The sequence below is a fragment of the Pinus tabuliformis genome, chromosome 6, assembly GCF_031772625.1.
Source record: "Pinus tabuliformis cultivar Carrire ecotype Pingquan chromosome 6, CPIR1, whole genome shotgun sequence".
Taxonomy (NCBI): Eukaryota; Viridiplantae; Streptophyta; class Pinopsida; order Pinales; family Pinaceae; genus Pinus; species Pinus tabuliformis.
Genome location: NC_142292.1, coordinates 658058502 through 658082259, shown reverse-complemented (window position 1 = coordinate 658082259; position 23758 = coordinate 658058502). Strand labels below are relative to the sequence as shown.

The following is a 23758-nucleotide window of genomic DNA, read 5'->3' as shown; positions in this document are numbered from 1 at the left end:
TACCAATAGAGGAGAAGATAGTAGATATCTTGACCAAGGCATTGACAAGAGGCAGTTTTGTCAACTTCAGAGATAAATTGGGTGTTGTACAAAACACCTTCCTCTCTAAGAGAGAGTGTTAATTGAAGTTAGAGATGGAAGGGTTCTACTAAATTTAGCAGTACACTATATTTGGCAGAACCTGCATGTGAAGTTAAGGCGCAATCTTACTTTCTCTTAGTGTTGACTTAGGAAAATTCTCTAATTTTCCTATAGTCAAAAATAGTAAATCGAACTAAGCATGCATGGAGATTTTATCTCAATTCGACTTCAGTTCAATGAGGCAGTTTGACTCGAGTTCAAAAGGCCAATTCGCTTGAGTTCTAGATGTCAATTAGACTTGAGTTCAGTGAGGCAGTTCGACTTGGGTTCAAGGAGCTAGTTTGCTTGAGTTGAAGAGTAGTTTGATCCTATAAAGAGAAGAGTGCAAACTTGGTGAATCATATGATTATGCAGTAGCGAGAATTTGTGTTTTTGAGCTCAAGAAAATAGTTTCAGATCAGCATGTGAGGTCAAGGAGAGTGTATCACTTAAGAAGGCCAAGATATTTTGTGTAAGGAGGCAGTTCAGCTTGTACAGTTGGTACAGTTACGTAAGAGAGAGTCTGAATTGGTCTAGGATGTGCTCCCACCTAAGCCCATTTTCCCAGGCCTCATTTATGTTGATGCCAAATGCACATGTCTTTCTTCAGTCATTTAGGAAGTTGCTCTTTTGTCCCAACCCCATCGCACTAAATCCACTTTGCCTCCATTGTAAACTAGATCAAGCCCTATGAAAATGGTATAAAAATCACTGCAACTTCTCCATCATCAACTTCGGCATGCCGTCACTCATACTCTCCCATCCCAACCCCATCTTAAAGTTTCCTATCATCGCTTGCTTCGTCATAAAAAATGCCGCTTCATTTCCCAATGGAGATGTGAGCTAAGAGCTTCCCTTATCCATTCCCCTAAACATTTTTGGCACACCTTTTTCCCTCACCATTCTCCTATCCTTCCTAAGCCAAAATCTTGTTTACCCATACATCCTCCCTATATGATGTCCCTGAACAACCCCCAATCTAAGTCACCACTCTCCCCACTTCTTGTTAGAAAATCAGAAAGGCAGAAATATTTTCTTGTATAGATAGTTACTTGTGATTCTTTTATCTTTATGTTCTTCTTTTATCTTTTAGTTCATCAAGCAACTACGAAAATAATAACACAAGGACATATGTAAGCGGATAGCCAAGGCAAAATCCCTATCTAGGGGAAAACCCAGTCAACAATTCTTCCTTCAATAGTTTCTCGAGATAATCCAAGACTCTAGACCCAGACAGAGATTCCCTCCACACCAAGTCAACCCTCAATCCTTCTTGCAGATGACAACCCTTTCAAAGCAACTTCGACCTAGCAACATCAGCAGTAGCTTCAACCCAGTAGCAGCTTCGACCCAACAACAGTAGCAGCAACAGTTTCGACCAAACTTGGAGAACTTCGATCTCCCTTGATAGTCCTCAGAACAGGGTGAGAATTGTCCCAAGATTTCGATCTTGAGCTTTACTATCTCCTTCCAGAAACTCGCACTCCTTTCCAACCCTTCTTCTAGCCCTTTCTCAACTTCGCACTTTTCCAACTTCCAGCTTCAGAGATCAAACTATGTGAGAGAGAATGAGATACTCCAAATGAATTTGAACTCCTTGTATTTATAGCCCTTTTGTGAGGTCGAATTACTTGTCTTGAGGCTGACTTGGTGTGGAGGAGACTAAATTCATTTTTGACTCAAAAATAATTCTTTTTACATGATCCAAAAGCCCAAGAAGGGTCTCTTTAAATGTACAATGACTCTAATGACTCAGAATAAATCCTAGAAGTCCTCAATAGGGAATTTAAACTAAAACATGATGACCCAAGCATGAAACCCATGCTTTAATAAGTCATAATAATAATAATAATATTTTCTTCATTCTTTTGATAAGTACATCTCAAATACATTTATGAAGACCGAACCTAGTTACAAATTTCAACACTCCCTCTTAACTAAGGAGGTATTCATCAGTACAAGTACAAGGAAGATCTCAGAACACATGAACCATGAAGAACTTTAGGCACCACAATGCCATGGACTAGATTCCTAACCAGGGAAATCTATCCAAGGTCCTTCAACAGTTTAGGCACCGCAATGCCATGGACTAGATTCCTGACTAGGGAAATCTATCCAAGTGGGACTAAGATGGACTAAAGCTTTCAGCCTCTCTAGGTACCATCAGGCTTACTTAATAATCATCAACCCAAGGATCTAGGTGCGTATCTAAGGTCAAAGCTCTATGACCAACGCCACCCTCCCTACTTCGGGACCTAGACATCAACACATAGTGTTGGCCAAATGTCCTCCCAGGCAATGTCTTACTCACAAAGCCTCAACTTCCCGATCGGTAACAAATCCTTCCCAATCAAACAAATCTCTCCAATCAAATTGATCATCAACTCTAAACATTTAAAGACATAATATCAAACTTCCGAGAGATTTATCTGTACAAACACAACCCCAATTAGCAACAAACTTTCAAATATACATAAACAGACACAAACCTCTGGGGTCTTCCAGACAACTTGATGTTGCTTCTCAATTTTTCATAGTAGGACTTAGAGCTTTCCCATTGAATCGTGACAAAAGATTCCTCAACCATATAGCTTCCTTTCCTACTTCTCATGCAGCAACATATTCCACAAATTGATCCGTCTTTTCTTATGTTAGTAGCCCTTCAAAATACAATCTCCAATTTTCTTCACTCACTCATGGCCTTCACTAAAACTTACAGTTGTTAGTCATGGTCTAATGCATAACACATGAAGTACATAACCATATCCATCACTCCCTCTTAACCAAGGAGGATCTAATCATTCCTATACAAGGAATATACCCAAGCTCCCTTTTAACCTAGGGAGATTCCTTTCATTCAAGCTCCCTCTTAACTTAGGGAGATTTATTTCATTCTAGTTCCCTCTTAACCTAGGGAGATTTCATCCAGGCTCCCTCTTAACTTGGGGAGTTCTACTTCTTTCTACGACATCGGAGAATCTTTCATGGCTTCCAACCTTCTCATTGTTGAAAAATGTAACTAGGTTCGGTCTTCATAATGACATGTAATTGTGACTTTTGTAAATGATGTAATAAAGGAAATAAAATTATTTTTGTAAGCCTTGCTTCATGGGTTTCATGAGCAAGTGATTTTATTTTAGATGGCTCCCATTGAGAGCCTTAGGATTTGTCATTAAGGTCAATGAATTAATGTCATGTATGAAGGGCTCTTCTTGAGCATATGTAAAATGTATATGAGTCAATCTAGTGTCTAGAAAGCCCTCCAAAAGACAAGCACAATCCTCTTGACTTGATGTCGACCTGCAATATAAAGTAAAGATCACGTCAGCTTACCTTAAGAAGACACATCGGTTCACTTGGTTCATGTCGGCTTAATAGGATGGACAAACCACTATAAATAGGTGGGTATGATCTTCGCATAAAACACAGTTCAGAAATTTGGATACTTCTGTAGTTTTCAGTGGGTAATCACAGTGAAAAGTTCGGATAGAAAATCACAGTCCAGAACTTCGCATGTCTCTGATTTCAGTGATTGGTAGCAGCGAAGAGGCTCGGATCTCCTCTGATTTGGACCACTGTTAGAAGGATACAATTCAAAGGCTACAATTTTGTGATGGTAAAGGGAATCGAATCCCTCTAAGGTTCAGATTACAATGACAGTGAGTATGTGACAAGTTTGGATGCCTAGTTAAGAATGTGAAGAAGGAACAGTGATAGTCTTTTCTGAACCAACAGAATTTCGGATGTCAGAAGAAGATCTCGGTGCTAGGAAGAGGTCTCAGGATTCGGTGCTACTGTTGAAGAAGAGATTTGTATCATGACAGTGACCTCAAGAACTACAATGATCTCATGTGATGCAAAGTAGAAGAAACCGAGAAAGAGTAATCGAAGAGAAGAGGACTTGTGTCTTGGTCTTGGAGTGGCTATTAGGTCAAGGGTCTTGGTCTTGGTATTCGTCAATTGGAATCTCTATAAGAAGAATTTGTGCGGGTTTTCCTCTCAAAGAGTGAGAGGTTTTGGCCCTGGCTCATAGCCTACATGTTGTGTCTCTTGTCTATATATGTTCTTGCATTGGTTACTGTTTGATGAAGAAGAACACTAAGAATCTAACATAAACAAGATCCTAATCTAATCAAGTACAAAGCATTCACAAGCAGTCACCAAGAAGAGAAATCATTTAATACTAATGCCCTAGATTTCTCAACACTCATCAGAGTTATCATGATCATCATTATTCATATCATGCTTATCATATCAACTTTCTTTATGAACATCTTCACTACCTTGAAGATTATGTACCTGCACAACTTAGATAGCAAGTACAACCAAATCTATAGAAGCATGAAGTTAACCATATCAAAATCATGGAAGCATTGAACTTTATATATTAGATGCCCAAACTTAATTGCAAACAAGAGACGCATACTCTTCAACTTCTTGCTAGGGTTTTTGTCATAAACCCTAGACTACTTCATCAAGACCTTGAGCATTTCATTACAACTTTCATTACATCTAAGGTTTCAATGTTTCTTCCAGAGGCATGACATACCCTACTACATCATATTGCAAACCCTAGAAACAATTTAAACAAATATAGATCTACAATGTATCTAACAATTCAAAATTCGTATGTTAGACTTCTCACTAGGATTTAGTGCAAGATCCTAGATTTCATACAGGAGCTTTTAATAAACCAAAACCAATCACAGCTCAATTCAAAGTAACAAAATGACTAGCTTTCACTACGGTTTGTTGCAAACCCTAGATTTTCTCAATCAAACATCAATCACAACTAAAAACTCAAATTTCAACAGTCTTACACAAATCTCATGTTATTACATTGTTATCATATATCAAAGATTTAGACCTCTACTAAGGTTTAATTACAAAACCCTAGAATTCACAAATACTATCATCCTAGAGAATCAAACTTCAACTAGGGCTTAGTTCCAGACCCTAGGACTCATGACCATCAATAAACAGATCATCTAGGATTTCATCATCATGCACAAGCATATCATAACATGTGTTAGTCAAACCCAACTACACAAATATCAATAAGAGTTAGACATAACAAACTTGATCGAACTAGGGTTTGATCAGACAAACACACACATCAAAGATTTAACTTCTTAGTTATCATAAGGGTCGTACTTACACACCCTACCAAACCCTAAAGATCTAGGGTTTCAATACAAGAACACTGCAAACCCTAAATTACCAATACTTCAACGGTTCAGGATTTAAGACATTACAATTCAACCCTAATAAGTTAGGGTTTTCATAACCATACCAAAACCCCAAACATGACATCATCAAAGCATCAAGCATTTTCTCTAGACTTCAACAATAACCCTAAGTAGGCTAGGGTTTCTACACATAATCATCAACATACCCTTAAGTTAGGGTTTTCACAATGAACCTTTCTAGGGTTCCATAAAAGTAATCAAAGATATGAGGAGGATAGATGTATCTAATGATGAATCACCCAATCAAGAATCTTCAAGATTCAAGAGAGCTAGACAAAAAGATGTTAATAATAGTTTATGAGGAATGAATATGGAGAGAGAAAAAATTGTACTTCAAAACATACCTCTTGTTTCTTAACAAACCTTGTAATTCCAATTCTTTGTTTTTGAGAGGCCTTCTTCCTTGAATCTTCGGCAAGTTTTCCTAAACAAGGAAAGTAAGAGTAGAAATGTTATTAGTATTTAATGCAAACAAACTTAGATAAGGGAAACCAAATATAAAAGATAATACAAGGAGTAAGATACTTATCTTTGGAAAGTGGCAAGGGCTCCCTCTTAATCCAAACTTGAGAGATATGTAAGGGATAGAGTCCCTAACAAATTGGTCTTTGACTTCGGAACCTTCCATCTTGTTCTTCTTTGGTGAAACTTCTTCGACAAAGTTTTCTTCATCCATGTTCCTTCTTTTATTCCCTGGATTCTCAGGACAATCCCTTTTATAGTGACCCATCTTGTGATAATTATAGCATTGGCCCTTTGGACTTCTTGAAGGTTCCTTTCTTCTTGGAATAGTAATTAGAGATTTTCTCTTCTTCACTCTCCTTGTTGATTTTAAAGATATTCTGATTCCTTCTTGACTGCATGCATTCCATCTACTTATTCGGCTTATGGTCAAAATCTTTGTTTTCTTTGCTTCACTTGATTCATCTATAGGCTTCTTTACTTTTCCTTTGACTAGATCCAAAACTTTATTATTTTCGAGGATTAGATCTATCCTCTTTTTCAATGACTTGTAATTTGATGCTCCTTATATGATTCCTATATCAATCCTTAAGACCCCTTCTAGTAGATACCCAAGACTGCCTTTATCCTCCTTCACCTTAGCTTTGATACCATGTTAGAAAATCAGAAAGGCAGAAATATTTTCTTATATAGATAATTACTTGTGATTCTTTTATCTTTATGTACTTCTTTTATCTTTTAGTTCCTCAAGCAATTACGAAAACAATAACACAAAGACAACAGATGTAGGTGGACAGCCAAGGCAAAACCCCTATCTAGGGGAAAACCCAGTCAACAATTCTTCCTTCAATAGTTTCTCGAGATTATCCAAGAATCTAGACCAAGACAAAGATTCCCTCCACACCAAGTCAACCCTCAATCCTTCTTGCAAATGACAACCCTTTCAAAGCAACTTCGACCTAGCAACATCAGCGACAACTTCAACCTAGTAGCAGCTTCGACCCAGCAACAGTAGCAGCAGCAGTTTCGTCCAAACTTGGAGAACTTCGATCTCCCTTGATAACACGGTGAGAGTTGTCCCAAAATTTCGTCCTTGAGGTTTGCTATCTCCTTCCAGGAACTCACATTCATTTCCAGCCCTTTCTCAACTTCGCACTTTTCTAGCTTCCAGCTTCAGAGATCGAACTATGTGAGAGAGAATGAGATACTCCAAATGAATTCAAACTCCTTGTATTTATAGCCCTTCTGTGAGGTTGAATTACTTGTCTTGAGGCTGACTTGATCTTCTTGAGGTCGACTTGGTGTGGAGGAGACTAAATTCATTTTTTACTCAAAAATAATTCTTTTTACATGATCTGAAAGCCCAAGAAGGGTCTCTTTAAATGTACAATGACTCTAATGACTCAAAATAAATCCTAGAAGTCCTCAATGGGGACTTTGACCTAAAACATGATGACCCAAGCATGAAACCCATGCTTTAATAAGTCATAATAATAATAAAAATATTTTCTTCATTCTTTTGATAAGTACATCTCAAATACATTTATGAAGACCGAACCTAGTTACAAATTTCAACACTTCTTACCATCTATTCTCCTACCGAGATCTTCGAAAGGCCATTTGGATGATGAATACTAGTAAACAGCAAATGAGGAAGGGTTCCATGCAGAGCTCTTCAAGTAGGGATTACATGTTATAGATAGCCACCTTGCTAACTTATCCAACCATGTGGTCTGCATGGCTTTTCTATAGTCTTGGTCGTATCACATCATTCCCCTGATTTACCAATCAAGCTCTAGTATGAATCCAACAACTACAGGATGATCATGGTTGGCCACATGTTTTCCAAACTCTATTTACAACCCTCCATTTGCAGTTTTCTTAGGCACTTGAGAGGAGGAAACTCAGAGCTAGAGGACAAGCTAGATTCAGACAAAAGCACCAAACCATTGACCACATCCTTACACATCGTGCCATTATTGAGGAGGCATGACACCACTCTTTGAAAGCCTACCACTACTTTGGGGACATTCGGAAAGCTTTTGATTCTATCCCCTACGAGGCTCAATTCCAAAGACTTAGATATTTGTATCTCGAATACATTATTGATTGCCATCATGCACATCTATGAGTCAACTCTTAGTCATCTATGCATAGCACAGGGAATTTCATATTCTATTAGGAGTCCCATTAGGGTTAAATAGGGTTTCCCTCTATCCCCCACATTATTCGTGATCCACATTGACAAACTAGAATCCTTTTTGCATGAAAACACCCAAGGGGGAGATGGGTCTGTCCTCCATCCTGTTTCGATTTCTATCCTAATTTTTGTTGATGACATGATCCTCTTAGCCTCGTCCCCTAATGGGTTATAGAGATAGTTGGATGCCTTGGCCCTCTTTTGTGAGCTTCGACAATTGACAGTCAACTTGGGTAAAACCAAGGTCATGATCTTCAACAAGTTGAAGAAGGCCCTCTTTGATCACCATTTCTTTTTCAGAGGGGAGGAGATTGAGATCACTTGCTCATATACTTACTTGGGAGTTCTCTCTGTTGAAGAATTTAACTAGTGTCGGTCTTCATAATTGTATTTGTCAAAAGAAATTTTATTATTAAAGAAAATAACTTATTAAAGCATGGGTTTCATGCTTAAGTCAATGTTTTCTAGGTCAAAGCCTCCATTGAAGGCTCCTAGGTTTTGTCTTGAGTCAACAGAGTCATTGTCACTTTTATTAGACCCTTGCTTTTGTATCATGTAAAAAGAATTATTTTTTAGTCAAAAATGTCATTTTTCACTTCCACACCAAGTCGGCCTTGTCATCATGAAGTCAGCATGGATTAGGGAAATTTGACCCAGCATAAATGTTATATATAGAGAGGCAGCTAGACGTATTTGGAGCACTCACTCATCAAGTTCGATCTACAAGAAGAACAAGCAGAAAAGAAGAGCGAACTAGTTGGAGAAGAAAGAAGTTGGGAAGACCTAAAACAAGTTCTTGAGCTATCTATTTCTCACACATGAGAAGTTTCTGGGCAGCTGTTGGGGTCGAAATTCTGAATCTATTGCAGGTCCAAAATTTTGTAGTTGGGGGCCGAAAATTTGTATCTGGTGGCCAAAAATTTGTAGCTAGGTGCCAAAATTTTGGATTGTAGTTGCAACCGGGAAGTTGACAATTGGAGACTTTGGCAGGGGTTATCTACAAGGAGGAAGGGCTGACTTGGTGAATGGAAGAGGTCTTTGTCTAGGTCTAAAGGGTCTTGGATTGTCTCATCTTGATTTGAATCTACTAGTGGAAGAGTTGGACTGGGTTTTCCCCTTGGAGGGGTTTTGCCCTGGCTGAGTGCCTACATCTTATGTCTCTTGTTCTTGTGGTCTTCATATACATTTAATTTGGTAATTGTTTGATTAAAGATAAACTAATTATCAAGAAAGAGGAATCAAACCCTAATTCCTATAAGCATTGATTTCTCAACATGGTATCAGAGCTAAGGTGGAAGAAGGTTGAAGATCACTTTGTTGGCTATTATTTGAAGAAGGGAAAAGCAGTCTTCGAAGGAAAGGTTACTCCCTCAATAGCAAGTTATTTGAAGATGGGTCTCAATATCATGGGATTGGAAGGATCATTTACAATCTATCTAGGAGAGTCAAGCGTGAAGGATTCTTGGCTACACTTACAAGTACACTTGATGATGATAATGCAGGGATCATTGATAGTGGATTCAAGGCATGTGACGAGAGAAAGTGGACAACTTCTTACTCTATCAAGGGAACCATCATCACATGCAGTGGAGCTAGGAGACAACAACAGTTATGCAATCAAGGGCCTTGGATCTACATCATTGAAGCTGGAAAGTGGAGCAAAGCTACACCTCAACAACATCCTTTATGTCCCAGGTTTGAAAAAGAATTTACTTTCCATTTCTTGTTTAGAAGATAAAGGAGATAGGGTTGCTTTTGTAGATGGAAAAGTTTTGGTTTGGGGAAAGGATTCAAGTATTGAAAAGGCAAAGGTTATTGGAGTTCGTGAAGGAAGACTATATAGAGTTATAACACCATCTCCTCAAGCCCTAGTTCACATGGAGATCAATCCTATTGAACTTTGGCATAGAAGATATGGGCATATTCATTACAAGATAATACCCTCTCTTAGTCAAATGGTGAAAGGTATCCCCAACATCAAGGAAGATCATGAGGGAGTATGCAAGGGATGTGCTTTGGGAAAGAATACTACGAAACCTTTTACAAACAATGATACAAGGTCTAAGAAGATATTAGACCTCATCCATTCCGATGCGTGTGGGCCAATGTCTAATAAATATCTTGGAAGCCATATATACTATGTGACCTTCATTGATGATCACTCTAGAAAGACATGGCTCTATCTTCTCAAGACAAAGGTCAAAGTATTTGAAAAGTTCAAGGAATTTAGATCCAAAGTTGAGACCTTAGCTGAAAAAAAGATAAGAACATTGAGATCCGACAATGGAGGGGAATACACTTCAAAAGCACTGATTGCGTATTGTAAACAAGCAGGTATTACGGAGTTCATTGTTCCCTACAACCCCGAGCAAAATGAAGTAACAGAAAGGAAAAATAGAATCATTGAAGAATGCATAAGGACTATGATATTTAATCAAGATCTACCAAAATTTCTATGGGGAGAAGTAGTCATGACAACTGTATATATATAAAATTGAAGTCCTCATAGAATCCTTGATAATATGACACCAAAAGAAGCATTCACAAGGAAGAAGCCTTGTGTAGACTATCTCCTAATCTTTGGGTGTCCCGCATACATCCATGTTCCAAAAGACAAGTGAAAGAAGCTAGACTCTACAAGTATAAAAGCTATCTTCGTTGGTTATAGCCTTCATCAAAGGCTTATAGAATCTACATCAAGGAAGGAAGATAAATTGAAGTTAGCAGGGATGTTATATTTGATGAAAACCATGACTACAAAAGATCCAAGGATATACTAGTGAAATCTGATGAAGAAGAACAACAACATAACAAGGCACCTGCAAACCAAGAAGAAGAAGAAGAAGAAGGACCAAGTGAGCTTATTCAACCTATAGTCATTCCCAAAACAAAGAAGAGGCCAAATTGGTTAAAAGCTACACTTGAAGATGTCGAAGGACATGGAGCAACTAAAGAAACTTTCAGAGGAAGCAAAATACCAAAGAGATACTCAGGATATGCAACATACATGACGAAGTTAATCGAAGCACAACCAACTACCTTTGACGAAGCCACTCATCAAGAAGAATGGAAGAAAGAGACGCAGGAAGAATATCGATCCATCATGAAGAATGGGGTTTGGGAAATCGTTCCTAGATCTAGTGGCAAATTGATTGTCACTTCCAAATGGATTTACAAAATTAAACATGCCATTGATGGAACCACAGATAAATACATAGTCAAATTTGTTGCAAGAGGTTTCTCACAAGTGGAAGGAAAAGATTATAAGAAATCTTTGCTCCTACTGCCAGGTATACTACTGTTAGATCTTTGGTTTCACTAGCTACTACTATGGGATGGAATATCCATCAAATGGATGTCAAAAAAGCATTTCTAAATGGAACAATTGATGAAGAAGTATATATTGAACAACCGGAAGGCTTTGAGATAAATAGCACGGATACTCATGTTAGCAGACTCAAGAAAGCTCTATATGGCTTAAAGCAAGCTCCTAGGGCTTGGTATGCAAGGATGTATACATATCTCTTAAGAATTGGGTTCGTCAAAAGTTCTGTCGATGCAAACCTCTACATCAAAATAGTGAAGAATTAAACCAGTCATTACACTACTATATGTGGATGAATTAAACCTCTAGAATGCAAGAAAATGTTGGCAGTAGAATTTGAAATGAAAGATTTGGGACTCATGCACTATTACTTGGGCTTGGAAGTTTGGCAGAAACCTGGTGAGATATATCTTGGTCAAGGTAAGTACATAATCAAGATGTTACAAAAGTTTAGTATGATGGATTCCAAGCCTATGACTACTCCCATGATCACAAATCTCAAGAAGTTGAGAAGCTCTGACTCTAGTCTCGTCGATCCTACAAGCTATTGTAAGTTGGTGGGCTCTTTGATGTACTTGGTGAATACGAGACCTGATATATGCTTTGTTGTAAATGTTCTTAGTCAATTTCAGTTGGAGCCTCGTCATGACCATTGGATAGCTGCCAAGCATATCTTGAGATACCTACATTGTACAATTCAACATTGCCTAAAGTATGATGGAAAGGAAGTTAAGTTAACAGGTTTTACCAATTCCGATTGGGGTGGTAGTGAGACTGATGGAAGAAGCACTACCAGTGGTTGTTTCAGTTTGGGATCTGTAATGATTTCATGGATGAGTAGAAAACAAGATCTTGTTGCATTAAGTAGTGCTGAAGCGGAATATGTTGTTGCATGTGAAGTAGGAAAAGACATTGTTTAGTTAAGAAAACTCTTGTCAGATTTGTTTGGAAATCCTCTAGATCCTGCAGTGATAAATTGTGATAATCAAAGCAACATCAAGATGTTTGAAGATCCCATATTCCATGCCAGGACAAAGCATATCAATAACAAGTACCATTACATTAGAAGTTTGGTACAAGATGGGGTCGTGAAGCTACAATATATTTTGATGAATGAATAGGTAGTTGATGTACTGATGAAATCTCTTCCAAATAAGAAGTTTGAATATTTCAGAAGCATACTTGGATTAGTTGATGTTACAGATTTAGTTGATAGGGAGAGATGAAGCATCTTGTGGCAACAAGATGCTTGGGAGGACATCTGGTCGGCCTATGTGTTGATGTCTAGATCCCGAAGTAGGGAGGGTGGCGTTGGTCATGGAGCTCCGACCTTGGATACACACCTAGATCCCTAGGTTAGTGTTAGAAATTAAAAGCCTGATGGTACCTAGAGAGGCTAAAGCTTGAGTACACCTTAATCCCGTGCGATTATAGTACCCTGGTTAAGTATCTAATCTGTAGCACTGTGTGCTAGAACTCTTCGTAGTTCATATCATTTTGAGATCTTCCATGTACCTTTATATGTATGTAATTATGAATACCTCCCTAGTTAAGAGGGAGTGTTGAAGAATGTAACTAGTGTCAGTCTTCATAATTGTATTTGTCAAAAGAAATTTTATTATTAAAGAAAATGACTTATTAAAGCATGGGTTTCATGCTTGGGTCAATGTTTTCTAGGTCAAAGCCTCCATTGAAAGCTCCTAGGTTTTGTCTTGAGTCAGGAGACTCATTTTCACTTTTATTAGACCCTTCTTGGGCTTTTGTATCATGTAAAAAAAAATATTTTTGAGTCAAAAAGGTCATTTGTCACCTCCACACCAAGTCAGCCCTATCCTCATGAAGTCGACCTGGATTAGGGAAATTAAACCCAGCAGAAAGGCTTTATATAGAGAGGCAGCTCGACCTATTTGTAACACTCATTTATCAAGTTCGATCTACAACAAGAAGAATCAAAAAAGAAGAGTGAAGTAGCTAGAGAAGGAAGAAAGAAGCTGGGAAGACCTAAAATGAGTTCTTGGGCTATCTATCTCTCACACGTGTGAAGTTTTTGGGCAGTTGTTGGGGTCAAAATTTTGAATCTATTGCAAGTATGAAATTTTGTAGTTGGGGGCCGAAATTATGGTTTATGGCTGCAACTGGGAAGCTAACTCTTAGAGACTTTGGCACGGGTTATCTACAAGGAGGAAGAGTTGACTTGGTGATTGGAGGAGGTCTTTGTATAGGTCTAAAGGGTCTTAGATAATCTCATCTTGATTTGAATCTACTTGTAGAAGAGTTGGACTGGGTTTTCCCCTTGGAGGGGTTTTGCCCTGGCTGAGTGCCTACATTTTGTGCCACTTGTTCTTGTGGTCTTCATATACATTTAATTTGGTAATTGCTTGATGAAAGATAAACTAATAAAGAAGTAAAAGAAGCCAACATAACTCATAAGTAATTATCAAGAAAGAGGAATCAAACCCTAATTCCTATAAGGAGCGATCAGGGGAGCTCCCTAGTCTTTTTTGCAAATTGGTTTTTGCAGTAACATTCCAAAGGCATTTTTTTTCAAAGAAACAAATAATTTTTGAGTGGGACAGTCTAATGATCAAGCCTATGGCCCTAGTATTGATATTCGATTCACGGTAATGTTAAATTCTTAAAGTAAAAGTGACATTCTCCTTAACCTTCATTTTCATCCTTTTACTTAAATTTTTAACATTACCATGAAATGACTCAGGATGTTTTAGAGTGGTTCAGACCTCATTGGATTTCATATGGATAAAGTAGAATTTTAGATCTCATTCAAAATCCAACAGACTTATCAGTTTTTCAGGATTTCAGGATTGGGGGGATTGCAATGTTTCCATTGGATTTTGTCATGTATTAGGGTATGGAACTCGTATTTAATCAAGAGCACGAAACCTTCTATGTACCTTGATGTTAATGACATTGGTTGTCGAACTCCTCTCATGACCCTACTAAAAATGTACCCATCACTCAAACAAAATCTTCACTGGACATGCTATGTTTTTTCTATCTTATGTTAATGCTTAGAGGGTGATATTAATGACAAAGATCCCTATACAGATCCAAAGGTAATGACAAAGATACCTCTGGATATTAATGCTTAGAGGGTGATATTAATGACAAAGATCCTGATTTTCCAACAAGACTAAAAAATTAGACATTTCTCGTGGCGGCAAGAAGCCCAAGCATTAGCGGTAGATAATAGATTTACTTGTCTTTTCTAATTTCTAGTAGTTTTTATAACTATTGACTCTTTCATATTTATTATGATATTTTTTGTAAACAATATATGACAATTTAAGTTTGAAGTTGGCAATTATAACTCATTGGTAATGAATTATGAATATGATGCTTCGTGAAAGTTGAAAGTTGTTTCATTTCATTTTATAACATTCCATTTCATGTTAGATATTATTTATTGTAATGGTTACACTTAGCTTACAAGTACAACTTTGGTGATCAATGATGATAAATGTTATATATTGAATTTTGAAAGCTTGAAACTTTAAGATTGATGAATCATGAGACTCAATATGTTGTATGTTACTATGTTAATAACTTGAGGACGTGGTTGATGAAGATTATAACTTCTAGATGATTGTTGTTATATGGTTCAATCTATGTTTTTTATGCTTTCTATATCTATTTCATCATTCTACATGCTTTTGTTGACATATATGCATCAAAATATAAAAAATATATATTATATAAAAAATTGCTCCCAAACCGGGAGCTTCTGAAAATGTCGCTCCTACTCCCGCCCCGCTCCCAAGTAACCTTGGTTTGGAGACCAAATTTATTAGTCTTGTTGATCACTGGAGTGACACTTGATGATTATATGAAGACTCCATGCCCAAGGATGATCCAGAGAACACTTGTACCATCAGATATCATCAGTCAACATTCTTTTAACTCTACTTCTATCTTCTCATCATCTTTCTTGTACCCAAATTCCACACCATACAGGGAATTGTAATAAGTGATAATAGTAATGATGAGTTTTGAGTCTGTAACAAGCCTAGGATGTTGGGACTCGATCAGCAAACGAGTACACCTTGGGGTGTTTCTTTTTTAGAGGCGGATAATTTTATGGGTTTTTTCACTCACTTTTTACCCCAAAGCCGGGGTGATGGTTGAAGGTTGAGCTCCTAACACATCTTAGTGTTTAGAGTCGATGTATATTACCATACTAGATCACACAAAAAATTCGTGGAATTTGGTTGGTCTAGGTAGTCATTTTTTAGTTTTTTAGATTTTCCACGCTATGGAAATTGCAACAAAAATTGTACTTGTAATGTAATAAGTGATGTCTAGAGAAGTTGTATGGGGTATGAGTAATGAAATTTACACCTCTCACGCTCAACTTTCTACTATGAGACACTTTGAGATGTTAAAAATGTGTTTTTAACCCTCAAAACCCACTTTTCCTAAGTTTAGTGGGAAATTTGGCAATTAATTAAGCCAAAAATTAAATAAATGGAGAAAAATAAATATCCACACATGTTAAATGTTGTGGAAATGAGGTGGAAATTATGGGGGAATTAAAGTGATGTCCCAAGGTGATGTGGACTCCTAAAATCAAGGAAAGGACATGTACTCAAATAAAATCGAATTTCTGGCATTAAATGAGAAAGTTGCTTACTTGAAAATTCGAATTTGCGAAGTTAATGCACATCTGGGAGGATTTGGAAGAATATTTGGTGGATATTTTTGTGGGAAATTGTCCCCACATGGATCACCACCCATATACACTTGTCATTCCATCATAAAATTCGAATTTGGCACATAAGGGAAAAAAAAATGATGTCCACTTGCCAAAATTCGATTTTTACACTTGGCATTTGAGCTCCATTCAACAAATTTGAATCTCTTTGGGATTGTCACCTCATGCCACTTGTTTAATCACTTTTACATTGGGATTGGCTCCAATATCATTTGTCATTGTCATTCTTCATTAGGATTTGCTCCCAATTCTCTATATAATAAAGCCATGTGCTCTCATGTTGTATCATGTAATAAGCTATTGGGCTTGAGAAAACTCTGTCATTTTGTATTTGCATACTTTCTTAATATAATCAAAACTTTGGGGCTATCTAGCTGGTGTTCTCTTGGCGTTATGAGGTGATGTCCTTTCATACTACTGTTATTGTGTTTAATTTCTTTCGCATGTTGAATTAATATTAGTTTATGCTTGCCATCTTGCTTGGATTGATGTGTGCAAGCTATCTTGCACATATCATTGATTTAGAGTAGTATTCTAGGGATAAGCTTGCCAATTCATTTTAGGAGGAATGTTTGGTTTATCTTATTCATTATATTGCTCTAATCTTGTGCAAACTAATACATGTTTCAGTGTGTATGAAAGATTTTTTGTATTGTGTGTAGAAATCCATCTGAAAGTGGGAAAAATCTCAATTAGATCAACTCACTCTTAGAGTCACAGCGATTCAAGACTCAGCCATTTTTTCGCTCCAAGTTTTCCATCCAAGGAAGAGCAAAAGGGAGTCTTTTTAGTCTATAGCTACTTGATCATCCATTTAAAATTCAAAATACTTCTTTGGTTCTAGTTCTTTCAAAGTTATATCTCCTATTCAAGAGTCATTTCTAAAGCTAAGCAAGTATGGGGGTTCACTCCCATTACTTGAGCTAGTACTTTGTAAATTAAATTCTAAGTTTAGTTTTGGTTTCTTTTTCCTAATTTCACACTGACAATTGGTATTTTTTTTTGTGTTTTGCAACCCATAGGCTTGAGCATTGGGCAGCAAGGAGCTTGAGGAGAAGCTTTGGAAAACTACTCACTCGTGTGTATACAGGACCCCCTTACGTTGTCCAAAGACTGTTTTCTAGGGAGGCCATAAGCACTTGGGAGAGACTTGCAAACTCATCTAGGTCACGGGCCTTTTGAGCCTTCTGAATCTCTTTTGGAGAGTTTTTTCCATCTTCAAGTTTGTTGTTGTTATATTTTTGGGGAGAGAGTCTAGCTTTGTTAGAGTCCCATCTTTGTAAAGATCTCTCTCGTATTGTGGGCTTCCCTCTTAGAGGTATTTTTACCCGCTTTAAGTGCTAATAAAAAATTAAAAAAATTGTTGGAGGAAGCTTGGGATTTTTACCATGGCATCCCCCTTCCTCATTTAGAGGAGGGATTCTTGTGGGTGGCCTAATCTTGCTTTTAGTTTTTTTTTTAGTTTTCTAGCTTTTAAATTTCATATTGTGCATGCTTAAAATCAATATATTTCACTCCATGTGCAAATTTTTACTAATCTTGTATTTAAATTCCCACATGCATATGCTCTCAAGTTTTGCAAACTATTTCTCTTTGAAGCATTAGTTTAATTTGGGGAATTAACACAATTTGCACTTCATCTAGGCATTTTAGTATAAGAAGGCCCCAAGCCTCATTAAAAGTTGCCTCCAACTTAAGTTGGTTGAATAGTCTTTTAGGGACCCTCTACCTCTATTGACTCCTCATTGTGAGATCCAAACATTTGGGCGAGGATGAGGTCTAAGGGCTAGAGTTCAATAGTAACTTTGCTTTAGCACTAATTAATAAAATGAACCAAGAACAACATTCCATCACATTTCCTTTGGTTTAAAGTCTCACATGCAAATCTTATTTCAAGAGGTACTTTGGAGGCAAGCATTGTAATTTCTTTTAATTTTGCAACAAGTTTAATTTTCTTGTACTTGAAAATTGACTCATCTTTTGGTTTAATTGCATATTGTCATGAATGGTTGATTTCACTTTCAAGTACTATTATTTTAGGTTGCAAACTTAATTGCATGTTGTCATCTTGGTCTAACATTTGAGTTTTTTTGTATCCTTTTGAGCAAGATAGTTTCCATGCTTTGATTTGTAGACTTATTCATCTTGAAAGCATTTATAATATCTTGTGCTAACAATTTATTGTTTCAATTTTCAAGGTTATTTTGGCTTTCCATTTGAAAGCATTTCACTTCATTTTAAGCCAAAAAAAATTCATTTCTTAAAGAGCAAATACTTGGAAGGAACTAGTTGTTTATGTATTTCATGCTTATCTTATGATGTTTATTGTTCATATCAGTTTTTGCTTATAAATCTTAAATAGATAATCTATTTAACTCTAACAATTCTCTTAGAAACTCACATCCTTTTTAAATTAACTTTTCATTAGGGACCACCCCCCTTAGCTAACCTAGGAGATAGCTCAAACAAAGAGAGGCAGGATTAGTTTGACGGCCCCTTCTCTGAGTTCCCTGCCACCAACCACACCTTGTGGGTTGAAGGTTTTTCTCACTAACTTGTAGGTAGGTGTAGGCGGTAGGGTCAACAAGTCTAACTGGTCTTCAGTAGAGAGAATACAGCTCATGCTCCTTGCCACATCATCAAGTGCAAGAAAATAGTTCATCGACCCATTATCCTCGCAAAGTTTGGTGCTCACCCATGTTGACTTGAGACAATGTTTGGCCTTGTTTCACTTCGACATCTTCAAGGCTTCGCAAATACAACTAAGGGACGCGACCGGTTTGTGTACTTGACCTAATGTTCATTAAAATCCTTAACAGCAACTAGTCCTCTGATTCAATCTCGGTCTCAGTACAGTGGAGCCTCAAATGCCCTTAGTTGAGTTGGTGTTATGGTGGACCAACTTCCTCCATTTAGATATTCCCTGTGTACTCAATCATCTTTTACCATCCAAATAGGAGATGTACAATCATTCAAGAGGATATCTACAAGCGATATATACAAGTCACTTGGATAAACCCTCGAGATGGGTTACATCTAAAGATGGCCTTCTATTGTAAACACTTCATGATGATGAGGAATGGCCTCATTGCTCAGCTCAATTACACACTCCGCCATTGGATGCACGCCCTTCGAATCCCCTTGGGACAGTTTAGAGTTGGCTCTCATAGAATGTGGATTGAGACTGACAATGAGATTGGTTGATTTGATAGGATTTGTTAATTGTGCCAACTCCCAGACATTGAGACCAAGGAGCATTTCATCTTCCATTGCGAGATTTTATTGCTTGTTCAAAGGCATCTAGACTCTATCCAATTTCTATTGATACCTAGACCAAATATGTCTTGCTCTTTAAATGCAAGAGGACCTCAAACCACACATTCTCCAGCCTCCTCCTAGACCTAACACTGCTTAGTGAATTACTTCTTTGTCGTGCTCCCACTAGCTAGGGGCACCAAGAGACAATTTGATAGCAGCATTTCCTCTAACTCAAAATTGATGTAAGCTTCAGGGACCATTCCCCCTCTCCAAAGACCTTAGAGACATCACTAGACCAAATCCCCTACCAACAGGGAGAGGATATCACCTAGACATTAGCAATGGATTACTTCTTCCAAGCAGCAGCGCAGTAGCAGGTCAAATCTTCCTCTGACTCTCCCCCATGGCACCATTCTACTTTGAGTTTCCTCCATTTGGCCTCGGATGGTGGGAGAGAGAGATCTAGTGGAGCATGACCTTATCCCTAGATCCCTTCCCTCTATATATCTACCTCCCAGTGCACCCGCCCACATATGGAGTTGAGAGTTCTCCAGGTTTTAGCATATATACCTCATGTCTTACTTTCCTTCTTGTTCTTTATACAAGAGACATTTTGGTACTCCTCTGTACCGACATCATTGTACTCACCAGTCCCATTGACCTACTTTTGTGGCCATTTGTTGGACATTAATATAATTATCTTATCTTATGTTATATATCCTTGGATTAATATGGACTTGTAAAAGAGAGATATCTGAAAATGAAGAGAATCTGATTAAGGGCATAATACATATCAATGACATAGTGAATTCACACCGAGCTCAAGAGAGGACAAGAAGTCAACTACAAATTGCATCCATAAAACTTTAAATGTTCTTGGTACTGAAGCTCCTCCCTCTCTTTCATGTTACTCCAAAGGTCAATTCTGCTAAAGCTGGGGCTTCAATCCTGAAGCTAATATCTTCTAATGAAGGTCCATGAGTACATTTTAATGGGATGTCAAGGAAAAATTACAGATTGCTAGTGTGGGACAGCTCAAACATTTCAGGATCTCCTGTCTGAAAAAAAATTCAGATAGTAAGTGCAGGAAAACACCCCTAACTTTTCAGGTAACTGGTCTCACTTCTAGAGAAATCCAGAACCGCATTTTTAACTTTTCAGGGATTTCATTTCTGCCCTTCAACAAGGACTTGGGGGTTCATCACTGTTAAGGAAGCTCAATGAGAGCCTTATCAAAATGTTTAAGATGCTATAAACAAGGGTATGATCAGGCTGATTATTCCTGGTGACTCAAAGCTAGTGAGGCCAGTGATGAAAATGCTGTGGTACACAGCTAGGAATTAAAGCAATCGCTAAGGAGTTTAAGTTGTTGATATAGCTCATTTCTGAGGTTTGTATTGAGAATATATGTAGAGATGGCAATGCTCAGGCAAATGCAAATGCCAAGGCTGTGCTTGCCCTCTTTCATAAAGAACTGATTGTCAATGAAGCACAATAGCAATCTGTTCCTTTGTGAACAGATTCTGTTAAATTAATCAGTGATATTGATTTGTACCATAGGTGCTGATAAAAATAATTTCCATGTAAATTTGAGAGCAAGATACAATCAATGAACTAAAAAATTAGCATCTTTGTAGAGGATCACTCTGTGACCTGAAGTTGAAATCACTGTCCTGGGCCAATTATTCATTTGTATGTACTATGAACAATTGAGGAATATGTTTCTTATGTATAAAGATCATAATCTATATTCTTGCGGTTTCAAAGAGGAAACAGTGAAAGGGGACATGACAAGCAGGTCAAGCAATCTATAATTGGGAGTTAGAGTTAAGTGAAAATACACCCATTAAGTGTTCTACCAACATCCTAAAATATGCCCAAGCTGATTCAAATGATTATTGACCAAATTACCAATAAAGTAAGAACTCACATTGAATGTGTGAAGAACAAATAGGATGTGTCCAAGAAAAATAGCATCAAGACTTGTAGGCCTGCAAAAAAAATAGCATTCAAGTTTTCAATAACTTGTGATTTAGATAATTCATCTCTTAATCCATTACATAGTATTCAAAATATGTTAACAGAGTTTCAAGCAATATGTTAACAGAGTTTCAAGCAATTTGTAGGCAAGCATTGTTAAAAAGCCCAACTCCAAAAATGAAAAAGCATGTATGGCATTATGCACACTTATTTTCAAATAAGAACGTTTGATCTCCTAATTTTGTTGAGAGTGCCTCATATGCTCCAGCTGCATTCCTGTACAGCTGTTGAAGCAGTCCAGTGAGAAACTGAATTATAGTATTCTCAAGCAAAAACATGCATTCGTCCACAGAAAGGATCACATATTGTATTATTATGTACCCAAAAAGCATCATAAGAAGTGAAGAGATATCAGCAACAATGTACCTCTGCTTCTCTCTCTTGACCATTACTGGGATACACCCCAAGCCGTTGCATTACAGTTCTCCTCTGCTTCCAATAGAGGATCTTCCCAATAGGCCAGGGGAGATCAGAAAAATATATTTCATTTGCAACTTTGTGATTATGGTTCACCCAAAGCTCAAAGAGAGCTGCATCATTGAGGCATGAACAGATCAATGCCTTCAAAGCCAACCAATCAGAAAGACTATGGCTGGGAATACCAGAATCCAGGTCAACAATGTCCTCTTTACTAAGAAATCCAAATATTCCACCAGTTTCGTTGTGGAATCCTGCAACGTCTCCAAATTCTATTGATGGTAGGACATCTGTAACCAGGCATAGAGATAACATAGAATCATAATCGAGGAAATTGAAGAAACCAAATGGGAAAATATCAACAATGCTCCTTAAGCCTTATACATGCATGCATTAAGAGGCTGAAAAGCACAAAGACTCATAACAGGTCAATATTTCGCTCAAAACCAGTGTTACATAGGGATGTGCTCTCCTTGGTGGGGGGCACAACTCCCACATTTTCCAAGTTTCCAGAATGGGGAAACTCAATGAGGGGCATTTCCCCATGTTCCCTTTTGGGTAAACTTGGGGAAATGCAGGGGGTTTCTGCAGGAAACTTGGGCATCCCCTCCAGAAAGGGTGACTCTCAGGCATCCCCCCATGTGTTTCCCCAATCCTTGGAAAATATCATATTTTAAATCCGAAACGCAAATATAAATATTTATTTCATGCTTTTATTGTTCATGTTTGTGACTTGTCAGTGTTTCTCATATATTCAATTTTATTTTTGGATTTCAGACAGCTCCCTATGTAAGGGACCCCAATGTTTCCTAAAATTTGGGATGAGTATCGACACATCCCCAAACACATTTCCCTACACCTGCATCCTCCTATCCCAGAAACTTGGTGAAACGTTGCTCAAAACAAAAAATAAAACTGAGCCAATAGGAATCTGAGAGAAGTGATTACATGACAATGCAAGAAGCATGATTCCACGGGAAATGCATACATAAAAAATGCCACGGGGTGGAGCAACAGACAAGGGACTGAAATGAAACGAAACCAATGTCATCCGATGCTGAAACAACTAAGGAGCTATGATGCCAACAACATTTTACTCTAGGGAGTCTTTTAACCTCACCAAATTATTTGTGTTTGTAAACACGGATAATTGGCAGAATTTTCTCCCAGATATACCCCAAAGCTAGGGTGGAGCTCATTGACGAGGACTTAGGTGAGTCCTAGTGTTATCAAGTCTGTATTTTTCTCATACTAGATCATGTGTCTTGTCGCAGAATTTGGTTGAAGTCTGAAAAGTCTGAGTCTATGTGTATTTCCCCTTCTAAGGTTTGAATTAATTGCAATATCTTAGACGTAAAAGTGTTATCTAGAAATATCTTTGGTGAATGGTTCCTCATAATTAGAATACCATTACTTTAATATTTTTAGATACACTTAAGGGTATAAAATTATTTAATCTCCTCTTAAGTCTTTTTAAATTTAATTTCTGACAAAAATAAAACTAAAATTAGCCAGAAATTATCCAAAAAAAAAATGAAGGGAAAATAAATTACCCTCCAAATGGAAAATTCATCAAAAAAATATTTGAGGCTATTTTCAAAGGAAAATAATTCAAGTCAAAAATTAAATGTCTCATTTCCAAGGCACAAGGACCCAGTCCAGAAATTCGTTGGACCCAGAAGATTATTTTCTCCAGCAAATCGAATTTTTGGGGCAAGCAAATAATTATTTTGCACAAGTAATGAAAATTCTATTTTTTTTGGATGTCCTCCATGGTCCAAAAGTCAAAATTTGACCCCTCCAGCATAGTGAAGAAGGAAGGTCGAAATTTTCTGGAGATTTGTGCCAACTAGTCAAAGGATCGAATTTTTTCTTCTGGGATCAAGCCATGGATCAATGCAACTAGTCATTATTTCCACTTGGAGGGGTTATTCTCTCTCATTTTTTCTATATAAGGA

General features: G+C 37.5%; 1 protein-coding gene across 1 annotated transcript in view; it reads right to left on the bottom strand.

Moving 5' to 3' along the window:
• LOC149260320 (metaxin-like protein) overlaps positions 1 to 23758 on the bottom strand; it is a 186771-nt gene that overhangs the window by 43495 nt on the left and 119518 nt on the right. The window contains exons 3-5 of the mRNA XM_089420239.1: positions 21750 to 22090; positions 21531 to 21607; positions 21274 to 21334 (exon numbers count right to left, since the gene is read on the bottom strand). Coding sequence (XP_089276365.1) covers positions 21274 to 21334; positions 21531 to 21607; positions 21750 to 22090 — 479 coding nt within the window. The remainder of the gene's footprint in view (positions 1 to 21273; positions 21335 to 21530; positions 21608 to 21749; positions 22091 to 23758) is intronic.